This window comes from Raphanus sativus, chromosome 7, assembly GCF_000801105.2.
Source record: "Raphanus sativus cultivar WK10039 chromosome 7, ASM80110v3, whole genome shotgun sequence".
Classification (NCBI taxonomy): domain Eukaryota; kingdom Viridiplantae; phylum Streptophyta; class Magnoliopsida; order Brassicales; family Brassicaceae; genus Raphanus; species Raphanus sativus.
The window spans coordinates 15063580-15083836 of NC_079517.1; the positions used below are offsets into that span (position 1 = coordinate 15063580).

The 20257-nt window shown below is 34.7% G+C and overlaps 3 protein-coding genes across 3 annotated transcripts; all 3 read left to right on the forward strand.

Moving 5' to 3' along the window:
• The first annotated feature begins 1535 nt into the window (after positions 1-1535).
• Positions 1536-6187, forward strand: LOC108817631 (protein TOO MANY MOUTHS). Its single transcript, XM_018590369.2, has one exon. It carries the CDS (start codon positions 4627-4629, stop codon positions 6166-6168), a length of 1542 nt encoding a protein of 513 aa, XP_018445871.1. The 5' UTR covers positions 1536-4626; the 3' UTR covers positions 6169-6187.
• Positions 6188-13451: 7264 nt separating this feature from the next.
• Positions 13452-18122, forward strand: LOC108814969 (adenine phosphoribosyltransferase 2). The gene is made up of 6 exons (XM_056991251.1): positions 13452-14898; positions 15011-15121; positions 17154-17246; positions 17345-17494; positions 17630-17688; positions 17819-18122. The coding sequence occupies exons 1-6, from the start codon at positions 14808-14810 to the stop codon at positions 17891-17893; spliced, it is 579 nt and encodes a 192-aa protein (XP_056847231.1). The 5' UTR covers positions 13452-14807; the 3' UTR covers positions 17894-18122.
• Positions 18123-18433: 311 nt separating this feature from the next.
• LOC108817210 (uncharacterized) lies at positions 18434-20227 on the forward strand. Its single transcript, XM_018589852.2, has 4 exons — positions 18434-18803; positions 18984-19259; positions 19563-19736; positions 19885-20227. Exons 1-4 carry the CDS (start codon positions 18627-18629, stop codon positions 19972-19974), a joined length of 717 nt encoding a protein of 238 aa, XP_018445354.1. The 5' UTR covers positions 18434-18626; the 3' UTR covers positions 19975-20227.
• Positions 20228-20257: the final 30 nt, after the last annotated feature.

Here is a 20257-nt window from a genome sequence, read left to right on the forward strand (position 1 = left end):
TGATTTTACACTCACATACTAGCTTAGCTAGTGTGGTTGGTTGGTCACTAATTATTATCCTTTTAAAAACTTTTTATATAATCGTCGTCACTCGTGCGTCCGCCTCACAATTTTGTTGTCTTATTGTGAACCTTTTAAGAATTCAATAATAATAAAGACTAAGATATGCTTATATTAAATCCATTTCAAGTATATTAATATAAACCAGACTAATAAAATAATACTAGATTTTAACCCGCACGTTCGTGCGGATATATTTATATTTTTTAAATATATTTTATATTATTAAAAATGTATTAAATATATAATTTCTATTTTAGTGTTATATATTGTATTACTATATCATATTATTGTTAATATTTCTTATTCAGTATTATTAATATATAATGGTTTTTTTAAAAAAAAATACTTTGTTATTGATTTTTATTACTTACTAATATATTTTCGAGTTAGGTAAAATAAAATAAAAATATGAAATACTCAAATAGAGAACCCCATTCAAATTATGTTGTTTTCTTTAATTTAAACATTTTGCATATAATACATTTTTAAATTTTATTTATTTATATTATAGAAAATAAATATGACTATAATAATTATATTTACATGTTGTGTTTAAGAAAATATACTTTAACATATCTCATTTTAGTATTTTACGGGATTTATTTATTTTAAATAATATAATCCTATTATTTTAGTAAACTTTATACATAGTAGTATCTATCATACAATTTTATTAAATTTATTATATAGGATATTTGTTTTGGATGTTATGATATTAAGTTCTATTTTTTTTTTAAATTAAGACGTCAAAACATTAGGTTACTTTAAATTTTTACGACATATATAGTTAGTTTTTTTCAGGTACATTTCAAAAAGTTAATCTTTATTATCCATGATTTTGTCTTTTGTAAAATTTGAAATATTATCATTTTGAGTTTGAATATTTATTTTTAAAATAATATATTTTTTCGAGACAACTTTGGAAAATTACACAACTATTTGAGTCTGGAATAATACATTAATTTTTGAATTTGTTTTGGTACTACATTACTGTATTATTTTATAAAATATTTGAATTTTTGGTGATATTTTTAATTCTTTTATCAACAAATTTTGTTACAATTAAAATAAAATAAAATTTATAATTAAAATTTGATTTTTGTCACTAATATTTTAAATGAATTACTGAAATTTCATATTTTACTAATAACATATTTTTAAATAGTATATGAACTAAAGGTTATTATATACTATTATATTTTTGTATATAAACATTTTTAAGCAATATATTGCTAATAGTTTCAAAATAAATAAAAAAGATAATGTATGGGTGTAAATATAAAATTTTAACTTATGTTAATACATTTATTTTAATATAAAAGTATTATATAGTTTTCGAAGTTTAATCCATTATAATGATGATCAATAATTTATTTAAGTTAAAAAATAAAATATTTTTTTTTGTTAATTTACCTATTTAATATATTTTTAATATTTACACTTCTATTTTTATATAATACGGAATATATCATAGAACTATAAAAAAGTTAGTATAAAGAATTTTTTATTTTCTTTTTTATAATAAGTTTTAGTTAAATTTACTTATAATAATATTATATTACTAATTTCGAAATATATTAATGTGTTATTTATAAAAAAAATATTTAAATTTTAAACTAAGATTTTGTTAGATTCTTTCTCAACAGATTTTATTATAATTAAAAAAATCAAATTTATAGTTAGTTTATTGTTAATATATTTATAGTTGGTTTATTGTTAATACAAATAATCAAATATGTCATATTGACTAATTCTTTAAATGGTCCTACTATGACTTGTTAATAGTAGATAAAAATAGAACCCTAAATTAATATATTTATAGTTGGTTCTTTATTGATTTGCTGGAAGCCAAGTACATCTATAATAGAGTCGGTTTTAGACATAGATGGATGACCCAATCTATTGTGCCAGAGGCTTACATCAACAACAACACTAGAACAAGAGGCATACTGCTGTTGAATGAATGTAGAACCAGCCAAGTCCATTGCATCCAAAACATAAAGATTGCTAATCTGCTCACCCTTCCCAATCATCAAGCCCTTGATAGGATCCTTTATAAAGCAAGCACCCAGATCAAACATTACTCTGTATCCCAAATCCTTTGTAAGCTGGCTTACACTCAGAAGATTCAGCCTAAAGTCTGGTAGATATAAGACATTTCGTAATATTAGAGAATCATGAAGTCTGATAGTACCAATGCCAACAATCTTAATACCAAGACCGGTTGGGAGAGTAACAGAAGTACTAACTGAATCAGTGAGATCCAGAAAAAGGTTTTTATCATGAGCCACATGATGTGTAGCTCCACTGTCTATAATCCACGTCTCTGAAGACATGGCATTCCTGGTTGCTTTCAACATTCCAACAAAACAGAGTGTAGAGGAAGAGAAAGCCATACCCGGGAGAGCTATTATTGTGCCTCCAGAAGTATAAGCAACACAGTTCGCTTGCATTTGTGGCTTGAGCTGAGTGTTGAAGTAAGCAATCACACCCTCTATTTGTTCTTTAGTAAGGCTGTTGACAACATTAGAAACCGAGTCCACAAATCCCGTCTGAGCAACAATAGGTTTAGCATTGTTGTATTTCGGAGTTGATGAACTTTTATCGGCTTGTTGCTTTGGCTTGTGCTTAAACCCAACTGGATAGCCATGGATCTTGTAGCAAGTATCCACAGTGTGTCCGTTATAACCACAATGAGAACAAATCGGTCTGTTCTGCTTAGGAGGAGCAGAAGATTGAGCTGCATTGACAAGAGGCATATCTGCAGTAGATTGATCAGGAGCATTAACATGAAAAGCAGTCGCAGTCAATACTGGAGTGAGATTTCTCTGATTAAAATCCTGATCCAGTAAGTTATAGATCTCAGAGAGCTCAGGAACGTTCTTCTTCATGATGATTTGGCTCCTGATGACCGAGTAAGACTCATTTAAGCCAGCAAGGAACTTAATAACCTTCGCATGATCTGCTTTCTTCTCAGTTGTGTTGCAGCAGTCACAATGATGGCAAGTGTCAACACAATTAGCACCCTCAAGCTCATCCCAAAGCGTCTTTAGAGTGGTGTAATAGGTCGCCAAATCCATAGATCCTTGCTGTAAAGACCATACCTGCTGAGTCAACTAATAAGAGCGTGGAAGATTAGTGATGTGAAAACGAGTTTCCAGATCTTTCCAGATTTCAACGGCGTCATTGAATCGAAGTATACTTTTGTAGATCTGCTTAGAAACAACATTGAGAATCCAAGATTTAACCATAGAGTTGCATCGAGACCAGATCCGGGAATAAGGATGTGATTCGAGAGGCCTAGCTATAGATCCGTCAATGAATGCTAGCTTATTCTTAGCATATAAGGCAATTTTTAACGCTATGCTCCAGTTATCATAATTCGTACCATCTAATACTTCGGAGATGATAGAGAGACCTGGATTGTCGCCACTAGTGAGGAAGAAAGGTGAGTGAATGTTATCCAAAGGTAGATCGACAGCGATCGGAGATACAGGCAACGTCGGAGCTGAGTCTTCCGGAATAGGAACTCGACGAGCTGACGACGGAGCTTGTCTCGCAATACGACGCGATCTTCGTGCAATCACCACCATCTTCACAGAATCAAACGAGAACGGTGATCAGAAAACAGAGAGGAGATCGATCGAGAGAATCATCGATCAATCTGAGGTCAAAGAAAGAAGAAAAGAAACGGATCGCTTGAGGTTTAAGCCTCAAAGCTCTGATACCATCTTAGAGTTGATGAAACGATGAAGAAGATGATCGTAACAAACTCTTTCTATTTCTGTTAAGTGTTGAAAGTCAACATTACAAATGTATTTATAGATGGTTTACACAACGGTATACACATAATCGAACTAAACCGTAATAAATCAATATACTCTAATATCTATCTATTTGATTAGAAGATAACAATATGCCTAACATTCACGATAAACTCCTCCCTCAACTACCATTCGATTTTTCTTCTTCTGGCAGCCTTAAATGAACCAACCGTCACTCCTCAAATTGTAGTATGCTTATATTACAGCAATCTCATACCATGGGTGGAGTTGCTCTTAGTGTTGCCACTTACAAATTAGCATTGTTTTTTACCTTATTCTTTCCTTGATCCTTGCTTTTAACGTTTTTTTCTATTTAGCTCTTAGTAATGTATTCTTTAGGTTAGCAATAAATTGTATTATTACCACATGTAAAATTCAAAAAATTATATGCTATATCTTCACATTCATATCCAAAAATGACTAATATACAAAACCCATTAAAAGCTTTCTTTTAATAAAGTCGTTGATTGTGTCTGGAAAGAAAAATTGATTCGTGAAAAAGAATAGGGGTCTCGGCCCAATAGAAAAAGACTTATCAAAATGAGCTAAAGAGAATTCGGGTAAAACCCACCCGTTTAGAAAATGGGTTGGATCCAGAGCCCAACACAAAGGCGAATATCTCGTGAAACCAATAAATGCAGGAAGCGAAGATCATAAATTTCATTCCTCGAGCTATCCCGTGATAGCCATAATGACATAGTGAACGTTTTTATTAACCCATCCAACTTTTTAAAAATCAATGTCGATATATACACACACAGACTGTTTGAATCAACAACAACAAAAAATGGCACATTATGTCCTCTACTGCCAAATGCTCCTTGTGTTCTCTGTTATATCTCCACTGGCCACTTCTTTCACCGTGATCCCCTCCGACACGGTGGCTCCGTCTGCACTGATCGACGGCCCACAAACAGGATTCACGATGACTAACGACGGCGCACGCACAGAGCCCGACGAGCAAGACGCTGTCTATGACATCATGCGTGCCACCGGCAACGACTGGGCCGCCGCAATTCCAGACGTGTGTCGAGGCAGATGGCACGGGATCGAGTGTATGCCGGATCAAGATAACGTCTACCACGTCGTCTCTCTGTCGTTCGGAGCTCTCTCAGACGACACGGCGTTCCCGACTTGTGACCCGAAACGCTCTTACGTCTCTGAGTCCGTCACCAGGCTTAAACACCTTAAAGCCTTGTTCTTCTATCGATGTTTGGGCCGGGCCCCACAGAGAATACCTTCGTTTCTGGGCCGCTTGGGCTCGAGTTTGCAGACTCTCGTTTTGAGAGAGAATGGTCTTTTCGGTTCAATCCCGGACGAGTTGGGCAATCTCACCAATTTGAAAGTGCTTGATCTGCATAAAAACAACCTCAACGGTTCGATTCCTTTGTCATTTAACCGGTTATCCGGTTTGAGATCGCTTGATCTGAGTGTGAACCATTTGACTGGTACGATTCCCGGTTTGATTCTTCCAGAACTAAACGTTCTGGACATGAACCATAATTTGTTAACCGGACCAATCCCATCTACACTCTCTACCAGTGGTTCGTTGATCAAAATTGATCTTAGCCATAACCGAGTCACCGGTCCTATCCCCGACTCCATTAACCGGCTCAACCAACTAGTGCTTCTGGATTTTAGCTATAACCGGTTATCAGGTCCCTTCCCGTCGTCTCTCCAAGGCCTAAACTCACTTCAAGCTTTGGTGCTCAAAGGGAACACTAAATTCTCAGCAGCTATTCCAGAAAGCACGTTCAAAGGGCTCAAGAACTTGATGATTCTGGTTCTCTCGAATATGAACATCTATGGCCCCATACCGGGATCCTTGACTCGGTTAAGCAGTCTCCGGGTCCTTCATCTGGAAGGCAACAACTTGACCGGGTCGATTCCTATGGAGTTTCGGGGCGTGAAGGATCTAAGCGAGCTGAGGCTAAACGATAACCGCCTGACAGGGCCAGTACCGTTCGAGAGAGACACAGTGTGGAGGATGAGGAGGAAGCTGAGGTTGTATAACAATGACGGTTTGTGCGTTAACAGTGAGAGTAACTTGGATGATGTCTTCGGTTCAACGTCCGGTTCAAGTGTCAGGTTGTGTGAAGGAGAAACTAAGAGACCTGGTCCTTCCGGTACGGTCCAGCATCTATCTGGAGCAGATAGTGGCAATGTTACGGCGGACGGAGGAGTTACGTACGTGTCACGCGGTTCCAAATCATTGGGCTGCTTTGGTCTATATGGATTTCTTATATTGTTCAATTTCGCGTATATGCTACTTTCTTGTTAGGGAATGGATTTAAAATAAACTTGCTGTAAATATAATCCTATCCAAGTTTTTTTTAAAAAATCCTATCCAAGTTTACACCTTAAAACATGCTTTTTCCCCATTTGTTACAAGAAAGACAAGTTTCTTGACATTACATTAGCGATTGCGTACACATAAAAGATTTAGCTCCATGTCATAGATTGAGGGACATTACAATCTTATCAAACACAATAAATGCATAATGCAGTAAAACTCAGTCACTCATTTGCGTTGTACATAATTAATGTCTATAGCAATTAGCAAAATAAGACGAGGAAGTTACAAAACATGGTAAAACATACTAATGTACAAGCAAAGGTGTCCTCACGATCTCCCTCAGCCTGCTCCTTGTTCCTTTGGGGATTCAAGTTTGTGTAAACTATAAGGCTCTGTTTCTTGCTCTGTAAAACTTAATTCATTCATTGAAAACATATGGCATTATATAGCCTACAAACGTCAATAGATAACTCCGAAACTTAAGCATAGAAAACCAAGATAACTCCTAACAATACTTGAGCCTAAAGACTCGAAAAGATAATGACTAAACACCAAAACGATAACGACCAACTTCAACTCTATCATCTCCTTTATTCTCGCATCTCATTTGCTCCAACAAACCCTCCCTAAACTAAGCTTGGTCCACAAGACTTAGCTTACTCGTTGCAGAGCAAATTCCAAGCTTGTCTCTCAAATCTTCAAACACTTCTCGTCGTAACGGCTTCGTTAGGATGTCTGCTACCTGTTCTTGAGTGTCACAATGTTCCAAGCATATCTCTCCATTGTTAACCAGTTCTCTCAAGAAATGAAAGCGTACTCCAATGTGCTTACACCTCCCATGAAATACTGGATTCTTAGACAGCTTGATTGTTGAAGTATTGTCACACCATATGACCGTGCCCCCTCTCACCAGATGTCCCAACTCCTCCAATACTCTCTTAAACCACACTGCCTGACATGCACAAACTGATGCTGCAACGTACTCAGCTTCAGTAGTTGAAAGAGTAACGATTGGTTGCTTCTTGGAAAGCCAAGCAACTGCTGCTCCATCCATAAGAAAAACATATCCTGTAGTACTCTTTCGACTTTCAACATCCCCTGCAAAGTCACTGTCAGTATAGACCTGTAGCTCACCACTTCCTCCTCGCCTGTACCAGATTCCGAAGTCTATGGTTCCTCTTATATATCTTAAGACTCTCTTCGCTGCTTGAACATGAAGCTGTGTCGGTTTTGACATAAAACGACTCAACAGACTTACTGAGAATTGCAGGTCTGGTCGAGTGTTAGTAATGTACATAAGGCTTCCAATGATCTGCTTGTAGAAAGTCTCATCAACTCGTACTCCTCCTTCATCCATATCAATCTTACTTCCAGGAACCATTGGATTTCTGACTGAGTTGCAATTCTCCATTTCAAAACGTCTCAGAATTTCAAGAGCATATTTTGCTTGACAGACATGTATTCCATATGTCGTCTGCAACACCTCTAAGCCCAAAAAATATCTCATCTTGCCTAGATCAGTCATATCAAACTCCCTTTGCATTGACTTCTTGAACTCTTCCATCATCTTGAGATTATTTCCTGTATAGATGAGGTCATCTACATATACACTCACAATCAATGTATCACCATGTTCTGTTTTTAGAAACAGAGTTTCTTCATTCTTCGACTTCGTGAATCCATCCTTCTCAAAGTATTCTTCAATACGGCTGAACCAAGCCCTTGGTGCCTGTTTCAAACCATACAATGCCTTGTGCAGTTTGTACACCTTGTCCTCATGTCCTGCTACTTCGTATCCCTTAGGTTGCTGTACATAAACTTCTTCTGCAAGAATTCCGTGAAGAAACGCAGACTTTACGTCTAGTTGATGCACCTCCCAAGCTCTTTGTGCCGCAGTTGCAAGAATAGTTCTGATGGTATCCATTCTAGCGACTGGAGCATACACCTCTGTGTAGTCTATTCCATGTTCTTGCGTGTATCCTTTAGCCACCAACCTCGCTTTGTACTTGCTCACTTCTCCATTCTCATTAAGCTTGGTTTTGTATAGCCACTTCACACCAATGCACTTTGCATTCTCTGGTAAACTTGATAGCTTCCAAGTTTGATTCTTCACGATTGAGTCCATCTCTACATCCATAGCTTCTCTCCACTTTAAGCTTTTCTCTGCTTCTTCAAAGCTAGTTGGATCTGTAGAGTTGAATTCTACCATGTTAGCCATGTGCAACTCATCCTCATCGTCCATGTCTGCTCCCTCAGTGACGTAATCACTCAAGTAACGAGGTCGTCTAGTGACTCGTCCCTCCCTAGTTTGGACACCCTGCTCGTGGTGTGGCTCTTCTACTGCTCCTACAGGTTCTGGTGCAGGTTGTTCTGGTTCGATGTTAGCCTCTGTTGCAGGTACTGGGGCTTCATCATCACTGTTTTCTTCCTCACTTTCTTCCCAATATACATCATCATCGTTCCAAGTAAGAGTGGACTCAGGCTGATGATCCTTTTCTCCTTCCCAGTTCCATCCTTTATTTTCCTCAAATATCACATCCCTGCTCACTATTATCTTCTTCATCGTTGGGTTGTAGAGCCTATATGCCTTTGATTCTTCAGAGAAACCGACTAGCACACATGCCATGCTCTTATCATCAAGTTTGCTGCGTTTTACATCTGGAATATGGACATGACCAATGCTTCCCCATACACGAAAGTGTTCTACACTTGGTTTGACTCCATTCCACGCTTCTTGGGGTGTGATGTTCTTTACTGCAGTTGTAGGGCATCGGTTTAGAACATAGTATGTCCAGTTTGCAGCTTCAGACCAGAAGAACTTCGGTACTTTCTTTGCTGAGAGCAATGACCTCACCATATTCATCACTGTTCGATTCTTCCTCTCTGCAATACCATTCTGCTGTGGAGTATATGCTGCAGTCAGTTGTCTCCTAATGCCTTCTTTATCGCAGAAGTCTGTGAATTCCCTTGATGTGTACTCTCCTCCTCTATCAGTGCGCAGGCACTTGATGCTTCTACCAGTTTCTGTTTCCACCTTCTTCTTGAATATCTTGAACTGAGTAAATGCTTCTGATTTTTCACTCAGAAAATATGCCCATGCTTTCCGACTGTAGTCATCAATGAAACAGAGAATGTATTTCTTTCCACTAGGAGACGTTGGGCTAATAGGTCCACAAATATCAGAATGAAGCAACTCAAGTATCTCTTTAGCTCTCCATGTACTTTTCTTAGGAATTGCATTCCTTGGTTGCTTTCCCACTAAGCAGTCAGAGCATGTGAAGCTCTGCGTACCGAATGTAGGGAGTCCCCGCACCATGTCTTTGCTCTGCAATGTTTTCATCCCTCGATGGCTAAGATGACCGTACCGTTCATGCCACAGCTTTGGCATATCTTCTGCTTCTGTTTGAAAACAATGCTGCTTTGATCTCTCTGCATCTCCTGTCTGGTCTATCAAAGTGAATAGCCTGTTTGTACTCATCTTGCTTTCAACCAGTAGACCTCTTTCATCATGATAAATTTTGCAGGTTCCCTTTTGGATGACGATGGAGATGTTCTTCTCTTGCAGCTGTCCCAGACTTAGTAGGTTATTTTTGAGTTCCGGAATGTAGAAAACATCTCTGATTGTATAGGTTGTGTTCCTGAGCACAATCTTCACACTTCCTTTTCCAACAACCTCCATCTTCTTGTTGTTTCCAAGTTTGACTGAGTGTCTAAACTTCTCATCCACTGTTGAGAACAACTCTCTACTTCCACTCATGTGATTTGAGCACCCTGAGTCAAGGAACCATGTCGTCTTCTTTGTGATCTCTTTTGCTCCTGGTTGAGCCATCAACACCAGATCAGTATCAACTCCATCGTCGTCCTCATCTACTTCTATATATGCCATTAGTAGCATATCTTCATTATCCTCAGCATAGTTTGCTTCTTCCTCCCACTTTGGGCACTCATATTGAAAGTGTCCAAGTTTATGGCACTTGTAGCATTCCACAGTGCTTCTGTTTGTGAAGCCTCGGCCTCGTCCTCTACCTCTGCCTCTTCCATTGAAACCTCTTCCTCTGCTGTTTCCCATTCCTCTTCCTTGAGTCACACTCAACAGCTTATCTTCTTCCTTCTCTGGTTTTCTGAACTTCTGTTCATGAACCACTAAAGAACTCTGTAGTTCTTCCAGTGTGATGTTCTCGATCTCCTTAGACTCTTCTATGGAAACCACCACGTACATAAACTTCTCACTTAGGGTTCTGAGTATTTTCTCTACCGCCTTCAAGTCTGGCATCTCCTCTCCATTACTCCTCATCTGATTCGTAATTGCCAGGACTCTTGTGAAATACTCTTCCACCTTCTCAGAATCTTTCATCTCAAGTAACTCAAAATCTCTTCTGAGTTTCTGCAACAACGACCTCTTCACACGGTCGTTTCCTCCAAACTTCTTTTTCATCGATTCCCAGATGATCTTGGACGTTCTCCTATCCAAGATCTGTTCAAACGTTACCCTATCAATGGATTGATAAAGGTAATGTTTCACCTTGTGATCATCTGTCTTAGCGCTGTCAAGTTGCTCTTTCTCCTCGGCCGTCAACGTTGTCACGTCCGTTGGTTCTTCGAAGCCTGTTTCAATCGCACTCCATAACCCCTTGCTTCGGAAGAAATTCTCCATTACTTCGCTCCAGTGATCCCAATGACCATCGAACTGTGGTAGTTTCATCTTATCGTCTCCCATCTCTTCGACTTTGATTCTTTGATCAAGAAAGCTCTGATACCACTTTGTAAACTATAAGGCTCTGTTTCTTGCTCTGTAAAACTTAATTCATTCATTGAAAACATATGGCATTATATAGCCTACAAACGTCAATAGATAACTCCGAAACTTAAGCATAGAAAACCAAGATAACTCCTAACAATACTTGAGCCTAAAGACTCGAAAAGATAATGACTAAACACCAAAACGATAACGACCAACTTCAACTCTATCATCTCCTTTATTCTCGCATCTCATTTGCTCCAACAGTTTGATGCTGTATTTCATGCCCACCTTGTGCTTCACTCCCATAAAGTTGTTATGTGCCCACCGGTTACCTTTTTTAATTATTTTTATTGGACTGTTTTTCTTTTCCTATTGGTTACACTCATGATCATGAGTAAAGTAATCTCCAAGGCATAGTCACTCAGGTTTTTACGGATCATGTTTCACGTTAATAAGGAATTGGCATGACTGATAGATATCTACACGTGGGTCCTAATATTGGACGTTTTATATAGTTTCTTTGTCATGTATGCCTTGTAGCATCAAAAGGTGAAGAGTGCTGTGCATTACAGTAACGTGCACTATCTGTCAAAACAGTAAAAACGTAAAGAAGTGGGGATCTTTGATTTCTATTGTGATTAGTGTTGATGTCACTGTTAGAAGAGAGCACATAAGCACATGGTCAAGTCCCTCTCTTTCAACTCTTTATGTCAATTTTTTTGTTTTGTTTTTCCCCTCTAATTAGAAAAGAAGAAGAAGAAGAGAAGATGATGTGTATGAAATAAGGCAGAGGAGATCTTGGTAGTGATTGTCCTCCAAAGATTTGGTGTCCTTCTCTGTCTCTTTTGAAATTAACCGCACGAAAGATATTTGTGAGGTGCTCACTCCTTTGTCTTTCGTTTTCGAACTTCACCATCTTTTACCGCTGCTTTTGGATATGTTTACTCTATGTTTAGCTGTTTTGCAACGAAGTAAAACAGATTTTACACTTCAGCTACTCTTAACTATTTCAGAGATCCTGAAAAAAAAAATCCCTAACCAACCAGATCTCTCACTAGTCCTACAAGGATCTAACCTCTACGAGTGGATCTGACTTGACCTTTTTATACTAAAGTAGAATTTGAAGGACCATAGAGTGCCGTGTCATTTTATAAAAGATAAGACAAGTGTGTCAATAGTAGATGAAATCATGAAAGCATATTTGGTTCACAACTGACCACTGGAGACGATAATAATTTCATCTGACTGATTTTGATTTTGCTTCTTCATCTGTTCTTTAGGTATATTTCTTTGAATTCATGTCAAATATACAACAGGAAAATTTTGTAAAAGTAATCCTATTATGGATCACTACTCTCATAGTGTCTTTTATAGCCCTTTATTATTATATAGTATATATTAAATTTCCTCAAGGCTAACAAATTAATATTTTCCTGTTTTGGTTATCTTTTATCGAATAAAATAATGATAATTAATCATAGGTCCTCTTTATGTGTAATAGGATTATTCAAAATTAATTAGGGAGGGGAGGGAGGGGGGACAAACCAGTGGTTGTTGTTATTGGTGATGTGATCTCTTATCTCTTTGATATGGTGAGAACTAAGAAGTATGTAGTAGTGCTGAGCTTAAAACGACAAAGGGAATATATACCCGAAATCTAAATCCAACCAATCACCTTCTGATGATGATGAGATATAATACAAAACTAATTGAATCAGTTTGATTTAGATAGTCAATATATCAGAACAGGGTGCTAATAAAATTTTGGTATTATTACTCATATACTATAGTAAAGTAATGATTAACAAAAGGAAAGAAAAAGAAAAGGGAAGTGGGAAGAGAAGAAAAAAAGGATGATATGCAAACAGTGAGTGAGCAGGCATAGGCGTGCGGTTCAACAGTCGATATAGCCACTCGTACGTTTTGATCCTTCCTAATATCGAGTGGGTCCTCTTTCACCATTTTTTTTTGTTTGTGGTATAGTGTTAATGAACTTTTATTTTAGGGAATATAATTTTACCACTGAGTCATTTTCTCTTAAAAAATATATTGACGTTCTTTATAATTTGATTGTTCAGTTAAAGACATTGAGTACATCTCTAATCACACTCTATTTTGGAGAAGATTTTTTATCTCACCTATTTTATCTTCTAAAAGTAAAATAGAAAGTAAGATTATTACAATAATGAAAGAATAATATTTATCATTTCATTTGTTATCATCACTCCATATTACTCTTTACAGTAGAGAGTAAAATTGAACTTTGTTGGTGCGCAAAAAAAAAAGAATTTTGTCTTTAAGATAATCTATTTTAAAATAATCTATCTTATTAAATCAGAAACATTACAACTTCTTTTATGTAGATTTTAAAGGTGGACCTCATATATTTAAATTAAATGTCTCATTTCTTATACATAATATGTACTATAGTCTAACTTTACATTGATGTATTTCCTTAAATACAATTCTTTTTTTTGTCCATATTCCATATATAGTTTCACATTTATTACATGTCGATTTAAATAAGATAGATATTAAGAACACTAAAAATATTAATCTTACTAGAATTATCCTATACAATTCATTTTAAATTGATCAATATACTTTCATTGGCCATATTGATTTTATTAGTACAAATAACATTAGGTAGATAAATCATAGACACTTAATAAGGATTTGACTATTCTTTAACTACCTTGGGCCTAATCTACTTTCTAAAACAAATAACACATAGCTTTATATATTGTATAGAATATAGTAATATTATATAGTATTATACTTATACAATAATACTAAAAACAAACCAAACTGAAATATAATATATATCGAAAATGCTATAAACCATTACAGACAAAATATATTAGACCTCAGGGATAAAATTCAATTTCAAATTATGTAATAATTATTTTAAAAAATTAAACTTCGTAATGTACAAAAAACATAAGTTTTATATCAAATTTTGTGTTATAACAAAAAGACACAACTCGCGCTTGCAAAATATTATTTTTACATACGAAAGACAGTTTTGGTACTGTTTTTTAAACACAAAATTGAATTATACAAACTCGATACTACAAAAAACTAAACAATACAGAATACATTTTAAAAATAAAACCCGTGCGGGTGCGCATGGTCTTTGCGAAAATCATAGATATGTTTATATAATATATAAATATATTATGTTACACATATTTTCATATAAATAACACCCCAATGTAAGTTTTGTATGATAAATATTGAAAATACAAAATATAGCACTATATATTTAAAATAATATATAAAAAATCTACTTTACATTATCATAAATTTTAAAAATCAAATTTAGTAATTAAATACATTGCTTATTTAAACACATTAGTACACATTGTTATTTATCAAAATTTTATATTAATACACTTGCAATCATGTATAACATTTAGTACAAATAAAGATAAAAAAATTGATTCCCGCTCGGTCGAGTGGGTCATGATCTAGTTAATATATTAAATTGAGAGTGCTTGATTCATGCCATCTATTCCCCACCAGATTTTTTAATTTCGGTCATTAACTATAGCTCATACTAATCTGTGTACTAGTGAAGAACAAAACCCCAATTTGTCTACATATAAGACATCCATAATAATTAACCATAATGAAATCACGAAAGCACCACTAGAAACACCGTCACCTTGAGTTACATATTGAATATAATCATCATGAATTGGTTGTTTTCAACTTTCAAGTGAGATTTAATTAGAAGAAACAAAAAATAGAAATAGTAGCTTGGGATGGAAACGTACGATGAGTGGGTGATAAATAAATAAATGCTATAAATACACTCAACGGCTTTCTCTCTTCATCTATTATACACACCTACACGCACGAGTGAAAAGGAGAGAGAAAGATGTTTGCAGTAGAGAATGGGTTGCAGGGAGACCCAAGACTACAGGCCATCTCCGACGCCATTCGAGTCATTCCTCACTTCCCAAAGACTGGTCCAACTTTCTTCTTCTCTTTTTCTTTTATTCTTTATTTGTTCAAGTTTTAATTTCATCATTATCTCGTTTTTTAGTATACAAAATGTTAACAAACGTGTTTGTGTTGTAGGAATCATGTTTCAAGACATAACGACGCTGTTGCTAGATCCAGTTGCCTTCAAACATGTCGTTGATATCTTTGTAGATCGTTACAAGCACATGGACATCTCTCTCGTCGCCGGTTCTTTCACCTTTCCCTCTCTTTTATGTTCCATTTGTCTACTAATTGCTCCTTCTTGATAGAATCCGAAGGGATCATATCTTCCAATAATATGACACGATTGAATAAACAATAGACAACTTTTTTATGGATTAATGATTTTACACTCACATACTAGCTTAGCTAGTGTGGTTGGTTGGTCACTAATTATTATCCTTTTAAAAACTTTTTATATAATCGTCGTCACTCGTGCGTCCGCCTCACAATTTTGTTGTCTTATTGTGAACCTTTTAAGAATTCAATAATAATAAAGACTAAGATATGCTTATATTAAATCCATTTCAAGTATATTAATATAAACCAGACTAATAAAATAATACTAGATTTTAACCCGCACGTTCGTGCGGATATATTTATATTTTTTAAATATATTTTATATTATTAAAAATGTATTAAATATATAATTTCTATTTTAGTGTTATATATTGTATTACTATATCATATTATTGTTAATATTTCTTATTCAGTATTATTAATATATAATGGTTTTTTAAAAAAAAAAATACTTTGTTATTGATTTTTATTACTTACTAATATATTTTCGAGTTAGGTAAAATAAAATAAAAATATGAAATACTCAAATAGAGAACCCCATTCAAATTATGTTGTTTTCTTTAATTTAAACATTTTGCATATAATACATTTTTAAATTTTATTTATTTATATTATAGAAAATAAATATGACTATAATAATTATATTTACATGTTGTGTTTAAGAAAATATACTTTAACATATCTCATTTTAGTATTTTACGGGATTTATTTATTTTAAATAATATAATCCTATTATTTTAGTAAACTTTATACATAGTAGTATCTATCATACAATTTTATTAAATTTATTATATAGGATATTTGTTTTGGATGTTATGATATTAAGTTCTATTTTTTTTTTAAATTAAGACGTCAAAACATTAGGTTACTTTAAATTTTTACGACATATATAGTTAGTTTTTTTCAGGTACATTTCAAAAAGTTAATCTTTATTATCCATGATTTTGTCTTTTGTAAAATTTGAAATATTATCATTTTGAGTTTGAATATTTATTTTTAAAATAATATATTTTTTCGAGACAACTTTGGAAAATTACACAACTATTTGAGTCTGGAATAATACATTAATTTTGAATTTGTTTTGGTACTACATTACTGTATTATTTTATAAAATATTTGAATTTTTGGTGATATTTTTAATTCTTTTATCAACAAATTTTGTTACAATTAAAATAAAATAAAATTTATAATTAAAATTTGATTTTTGTCACTAATATTTTAAATGAATTACTGAAATTTCATATTTTACTAATAACATATTTTTAAATAGTATATGAACTAAAGGTTATTATATACTATTATATTTTTGTATATAAACATTTTTAAGCAATATATTGCTAATAGTTTCAAAATAAATAAAAAAGATAATGTATGGGTGTAAATATAAAATTTTAACTTATGTTAATACATTTATTTTAATATAAAAGTATTATATAGTTTTCGAAGTTTAATCCATTATAATGATGATCAATAATTTATTTAAGTTAAAAAATAAAATATTTTTTTTTGTTAATTTACCTATTTAATATATTTTTAATATTTACACTTCTATTTTTATATAATACGGAATATATCATAGAACTATAAAAAAGTTAGTATAAAGAATTTTTTATTTTCTTTTTTATAATAAGTTTTAGTTAAATTTACTTATAATAATATTATATTACTAATTTCGAAATATATTAATGTGTTATTTATAAAAAAAATATTTAAATTTTAAACTAAGATTTTGTTAGATTCTTTCTCAACAGATTTTATTATAATTAAAAAAATCAAATTTATAGTTAGTTTATTGTTAATATATTTATAGTTGGTTTATTGTTAATACAAATAATCAAATATGTCATATTGACTAATTCTTTAAATGGTCCTACTATGACTTGTTAATAGTAGATAAAAATAGAACCCTAAATTAATAGATTAGATGGGACTTGTGCAGGCGTAGAGGCGAGAGGATTCATATTTGGACCTCCCATTGCATTAGCCATAGGTGCTAAATTCATCCCTCTACGTAAACCAGGAAAATTACCCGGTACGATTAACTTATATACATACTAATAAAACATGTTGTTGGGATAAAAAAAACAATATGGTTAAATGATATAATTGCTTGTGGTGGGTGTTAAAAAGGGAAAGTGATAAGCGAAGAATACGAGCTAGAGTATGGAAACGATCGTCTAGAGATGAGTATGGAGGCCGTTAAATCCCGTGAAAGAGCTCTTGTCATCGGCGATTTAGTTGCCACTGGTGGAACACTCTCCGCTTCCATTAAACTCTTGGGTAAATACAATATATACACATACATTTTAGTGAATACTAACTAAACAAAAAGCTTAAATACAACTTTGAAAATACATGAATCGTATATACAATATCTGAGTATTTGATTAACGAGTCTAATTATATGCACCTTAGAACGTGCTGGGGCCGAAGTTGTGGAATGTGCCTGCGTTGTTGGTTTGCCTAAATTCAAGGTATTTGATTACTTCAAAAACATTTCGTCTTTAAAGCTCAAACCAATGACATTTAAGATTTTACTGGCCTTTTAGGCCCATTAAGTATCATTGAAGATGAATAAAAACCTTGTTTTATGTGGGGATGCAGGGGCATTGTAAGCTAAAGGGAAAGCCATTGTACGTTCTGGTGGAGCCTAGCCAGTTAGATGAAATAGCCTTTTAAGCCTGTTTTACTGAAGTCACCTCCATGACTCCTATATCGTCAAGTTCCAACTTGATGTATTACTATTAAGTTATCAACGGTTATGGCAATAATAGAATCGATTTGATCAATTTATATGTAACTAAAGATTGTGTAAACCTTATTAGACTCCATGTGGAATGACTCATGCTAGTAACAAGCTACCTTGTAATGTACTTTGTTCTACATTGTTCAAAGCTTGTTTGTTTCATCAGTGTTGTTGAATTGGAATACGTGTGTTTGTTAACATGAATAACGGGTTTCATTTACAATAAAATCAAATATTATTTGGGCCCATATTAATTTTTCATGTTAAATGATGATAAGGTTTTGTAGTATTTAATTTGTTGAGAAACTTGACCAAAGGGCGAAAAATGGAAATTTTGATAAAATATAGTTTTTTTAGAAAGAGGAAGCGTTGGCTGCAGGTTCACGCGCAACTCGCAAACGCGAATAAAGAAAGTACGAAAGAGCCCCTGCCGCTTGAAAAGCAGTGAATGTATATAAAAACTAATGTTGGCCCTGGCCTCTTGTCAAAGAAAACCCATCAAAAAACCTAAAACCTGATAGATAAACTTGGACGCTCCTCACGAATCTCGGATCTGAGGGGTTACCTTTGCCTCTAATCATCTCCTTCCTCCTCCAAACCCTAACTTAATTCAGATTTTAGGGCTCATTCGGATCGAATCATCATCCGTCGATTATCATCACAGCCATGTCTGCCGTATATTGCGGAAGTAAGAGATCTTACTTCGAAGAAACTCCTTCTCCTCCTCCGTCTTCGAAGAGGTTCCGATGTTATTCCCCTTCCAATCCTCCAAGCTGGTCCTCCTCCTCTCCTTCCTCATCGATCGATCAGCTTCGCACTGCCTTTCCTCATCTTGAACTCACCGTATGTCTTTCTTCCTTTCGATCTAGCTTTTTACCTTTTTTGCCCGATCCGATTGAATGGATACTCTTTTGTTAGACGCTAATTAAGTATTGTAGATTTAGTATATAGGTAATTGGCTTAATCGGTTGGCAATGAAATTTAATTAGGTTTGGAATTTTTTTTTTTTATAATAACAATCAGGTTCTTGTGGAGGCGTTGGAAGGACATGGGAGTGACGTAAATGCTGCTATGAAGAGCTTATACGCTTTGGTATCTGCTGAGGAGGAAAGAGCTGCCGCTAATAAGGAGACTGCTTCACCAGCGAGTGCTGATGACTGGGTCTCATTGATAGTGAGGGAAGTCACGCAGTCTACTGGCACGGATGATGCGAAACTCCGTACTGGAAGAGTCCTTGAGGCTTTAGAGAAGACGTTAAGCGCACGTGCTCACGATGAAGCTGCCAAAAAATTCCAAGAGGTAAAGTAAAAGCCCATTTTACCTGCATTGTACTCTCGCTAAGTTTTCATTATACTGTGTGGTTATGATTGTGGGTATTAGACAGTTTCCAGTTCTGTTGTTTGTAAGTCATAGTTTGAACCATCATTGACTACAAGTTACTGTCTCTGAACGCAATTCTATATGTAGTACCAAGTATAATTGTCCCTCATCTTCCCCATCAGGGAGTTAAAGCTATCAAATCCGTAAATGAGAAGTAGGATTTGATAGCTTGTTTTGTATCTCTTTTTGGTTAAAATAATTACCCTCTTTCTGATTTTGCAGGAGAGTGTGGTAGCGCAGCAACAAGTGGAGGTCTTGGTCAAGGACAACACATTGCTGAAACGTGCTGTTGCTATCCAGCATGATCGGCAGAAGACCTTAGAAGATGCTAACCAGCAGCTAGAATTTTTTAAGCAACTGATTCCTCAGTACCAGGAGAAGGTCAGAAATCTGGAGGTAAGCCTTTTTGTTTCGATTTTCATGGTTTGTTAATGGTTGCATAGCCTTGTTATATATATGTTGAACATTCACATGAGATGGGTTTTGTTAATAGTTTTCATGGTCTCCAAATAGTGAAGTGATAATACAAAGTTACAAAATGCAGGTGAATAATTACGCATTGAAATTGCAACTGGAGCAAATGGAACACGGCAGCTCTATGATGCCGCAAAGATTCAATCCGGATGTCTTCTAAAGGCGTCAAAAGAGAAACAAGTAGGGCAAGTTGGGAGGGAGAAGATGCGGACAATAAAAGCGCAACAAGTAGAGGAGAGATGATCAAAGTAGAAAACACAAGAGAAAAATGCTTTTGCATTGTATTTGCTGTTGTGTAGTCAGATAAAAAACATATATGTTTCCTTTTCCTTTGCCTTTTGTTTTATTTCTTTATATTTATACTTTGGTACTGGTTGTGTGATGATCCTGAGGGAATATCAAGAATTTGTGTGTTTGGTGGGGGTATAGGGCTGGTATAATTA

Coding starts and splice junctions, on each gene's coding strand:
- LOC108817631 (XM_018590369.2), top strand. CDS start 4,627: ATGTCGATATATACACACACAGACTGTTTGAATCAACAACAACAAAAA.
- LOC108814969 (XM_056991251.1), top strand. CDS start 14,808: ATGTTTGCAGTAGAGAATGGGTTGCAGGGAGACCCAAGACTACAGGCC. Junction 17,247..17,344: donor TAAACCAGGAAAATTACCCG/GTACGATTAACT, acceptor GGTGTTAAAAAG/GGAAAGTGATAAGCGAAGAA. Junction 17,689..17,818: donor TTGGTTTGCCTAAATTCAAG/GTATTTGATTAC, acceptor GTGGGGATGCAG/GGGCATTGTAAGCTAAAGGG.
- LOC108817210 (XM_018589852.2), top strand. CDS start 18,627: ATGTCTGCCGTATATTGCGGAAGTAAGAGATCTTACTTCGAAGAAACT. Junction 19,260..19,562: donor CTGCCAAAAAATTCCAAGAG/GTAAAGTAAAAG, acceptor CTGATTTTGCAG/GAGAGTGTGGTAGCGCAGCA. Junction 19,737..19,884: donor AGAAGGTCAGAAATCTGGAG/GTAAGCCTTTTT, acceptor TACAAAATGCAG/GTGAATAATTACGCATTGAA.